The 2,493-nt window shown below is 66.4% G+C and overlaps 1 protein-coding gene across 1 annotated transcript; it reads left to right on the forward strand.

The window, feature by feature from the left end:
• Positions 1–557: 557 nt before the first annotated feature.
• On the forward strand, positions 558–2,411 carry LOC102747494 (sodium- and chloride-dependent creatine transporter 1; the record flags this gene model as incomplete). Its single annotated transcript, XM_081810367.1, has 6 exons — positions 558–791; positions 891–994; positions 1,079–1,203; positions 1,842–1,954; positions 2,067–2,204; positions 2,281–2,411. Coding segments are annotated over 6 exons (845 nt in total), but the record flags the coding sequence as incomplete, so codon positions are not given.
• Positions 2,412–2,493: the final 82 nt, after the last annotated feature.

Raw genomic sequence — 2,493 nt, forward strand, 5'->3', positions numbered from 1 at the left:
CCTGAGGTGGGGAGAAGCCCAGGCAGCAGCTGCCCCTTGCCCGTGTGGGGCCCTCCCCGACCGCCCCACCTTCTCTCTGTTCCTCACTCACTCTCTCTTGTGCTGGCCTGGGGCGGGGGGGGGGGGGGGGGGGACCTGGGCTATGGCTGTCCCTTGCCTGCCTGTCCTGCTCTGCTCGGCGTGGACAGGAGGCAGAAGTCTTTGGGGTCCATGTGGCCCTCGCCACCGTCTCTGGCGGGCCCAGTCTCATCCCGCCTACCAAAGACTCTGCAGAGAATGACCTGTTGTCGGGGGAGAGGGCGGGGCACGGGATGACCTGCTGTCGGGGGAGGGGCGCCACGGGAGGCATGGGATCTGCCCCCAGGCTGATGTCCCGCTCCCTGCCTGGGGAAGGCCCTGCCTCTCCCCTCCCTCTGCCGCTGACCTGTGTTTGCCATGGGGTGGCTGATTCTCCAGCGGAGCACTGAGCTTCCTTTGGGAGGAGCCTAGGCTTTGAAGAGTCGAAGGGGGGCTGCATGCCGGCCTCCCTCTAGACCTCAGAACACGCCATGCTGTAGTGGGGGCAGGGTGGCCCACTTGGCCGTCCTGCCGAGCGGGGTGCCCCTAAGGGTGGAGGCGGGTGCCGCAGGGCCCCTCTGAGCAGCCTGGCCCCCCAGATCGTGTACTTCACCGCTACATTCCCCTACGTGGTCCTCGTTGTGCTGTTGGTGCGTGGAGTGCTGCTGCCTGGCGCCTTGGATGGGGTCATCTACTATCTCAAGCCTGACTGGTCGAAGCTGGGGTCCCCTCAGGTGAGGGGGAGGCGCGGGTGGGTGGGGGGCGGACGGGATGAGGGGGCGGGCCACGCCGGCAGGTTCCCTCACATCCTCCCTTGCCCGGCCCATCCGCAGGTGTGGATAGATGCTGGGACCCAGATTTTCTTTTCCTACGCCATCGGCCTGGGGGCCCTCACGGCGCTGGGCAGCTACAACCGCTTCAACAACAACTGCTACAAGTAGGTGCCCCCGCCAGGCCATCCGCCTGCCCGCCCGCGAGCAGCAGGTAGCCTAACCAGCCCGCGCGGCCCCTCTGCCCCCAGGGACGCCATCATCCTGGCACTCATCAACAGCGGGACCAGCTTTTTTGCTGGCTTTGTGGTCTTCTCCATCTTGGGCTTCATGGCCGCAGAGCAGGGCGTGCACATCTCCAAGGTGGCGGAGTCAGGTAAAGACCCCACCCCTTAGCCCGGCCCCCAGGCTGCAGCCGCCGTCCTAACGTACCATGTTCATGAACACACACACACACGCAAAGAGGCAAGTCTGGGAGATGAGAGAAGCACGCACTGGACCCATCGCGTCGTCCGTCGCTCTGGACCAGAGGAAGGCCCGGCTGAGCAGCTGTTCGGGGCCAGCTCAGAGCCAGAGCCTTCGTGGACCAGGCCACACGGAGCCTGGAGCTCCCATCCACCCATCCCCAGGGCCTTGGCCTATGCCCCTCACATTCGTGAGGCGAACGTGATCAACCACCACACTACGGAAACCGACCGCCCCTCACGTTTGCCAGAGGGTTGCCCAGGGAGAGGAGGGCCTTTGCGGGCTTCACAGGGACCCGTGACCGCAGCGGCAGCTGGGACAAGAGACCAGGAGTCTGAGTTAGACAGCCCACTCTCAGGGGCTTGAGTGACACCCGGCAACACCTTGACCCGAGTGGAAGGGCCCTCGGCCATGGGATGCCCTGGAGTCCTCCATCCGTTTGGGACGATGGGGGGGAGGGGGCGAGGCGTGGGGGGGTGGCAAGCAAGGACGACAGTGGAACGCGTGTGGGGCACACCTGTTGACTAAACTCTGCCCCTTCCCCCTCAGGGCCTGGCCTGGCCTTCATTGCTTACCCCCGGGCCGTCACGCTGATGCCTGTGGCCCCGCTCTGGGCTGCCCTGTTTTTCTTCATGCTGCTGCTGCTTGGCCTGGACAGCCAGGTTTGCAGGGGGTGACAAAACAGAGGGGGCTGGCTGGGGTGGGGGGAGCACTGGGGGAAGGGAGAGGGCTGGCGGGGAGGGGGAGGGGCGCAGCCTCAGCGCCTGGCCACAGTTTGTAGGTGTGGAAGGCTTCATCACCGGCCTGCTCGACCTCCTCCCGGCCTCCTACTACTTCCGTTTCCAAAGGGAGATCTCTGTGGCCCTCTGCTGTGCCCTCTGCTTTGTCATCGACCTCTCCATGGTGACTGATGTGAGTGGGGGCGGGGTGGGGGCCGCCCCTGGGCTCCGGCCGCCTGCCACCTTCCCTGACCCGGCTCTGTCCCCAGGGCGGGATGTATGTCTTCCAGCTGTTTGACTATTACTCGGCCAGCGGCACGACCCTGCTCTGGCAGGCCTTCTGGGAGTGCGTGGTGGTCGCCTGGGTGTACGGTAGGTCTGGGGCAAGGGGCAGGGCGAGGCGAGGCGAGGCGGGGGACGGGGCGAGGGCGGGCCTGGGCGGGGAGCCCCCCCCCCCAGCGGCATCTCTGGGGAGGTGGGCC

The sequence above is a fragment of the Leptonychotes weddellii genome, unplaced genomic scaffold (genome assembly GCF_054177405.1).
Source record: "Leptonychotes weddellii isolate Sample4059 unplaced genomic scaffold, ASM5417740v2 HiC_scaffold_23577, whole genome shotgun sequence".
NCBI lineage: Eukaryota > Metazoa > Chordata > Mammalia > Carnivora > Phocidae > Leptonychotes > Leptonychotes weddellii.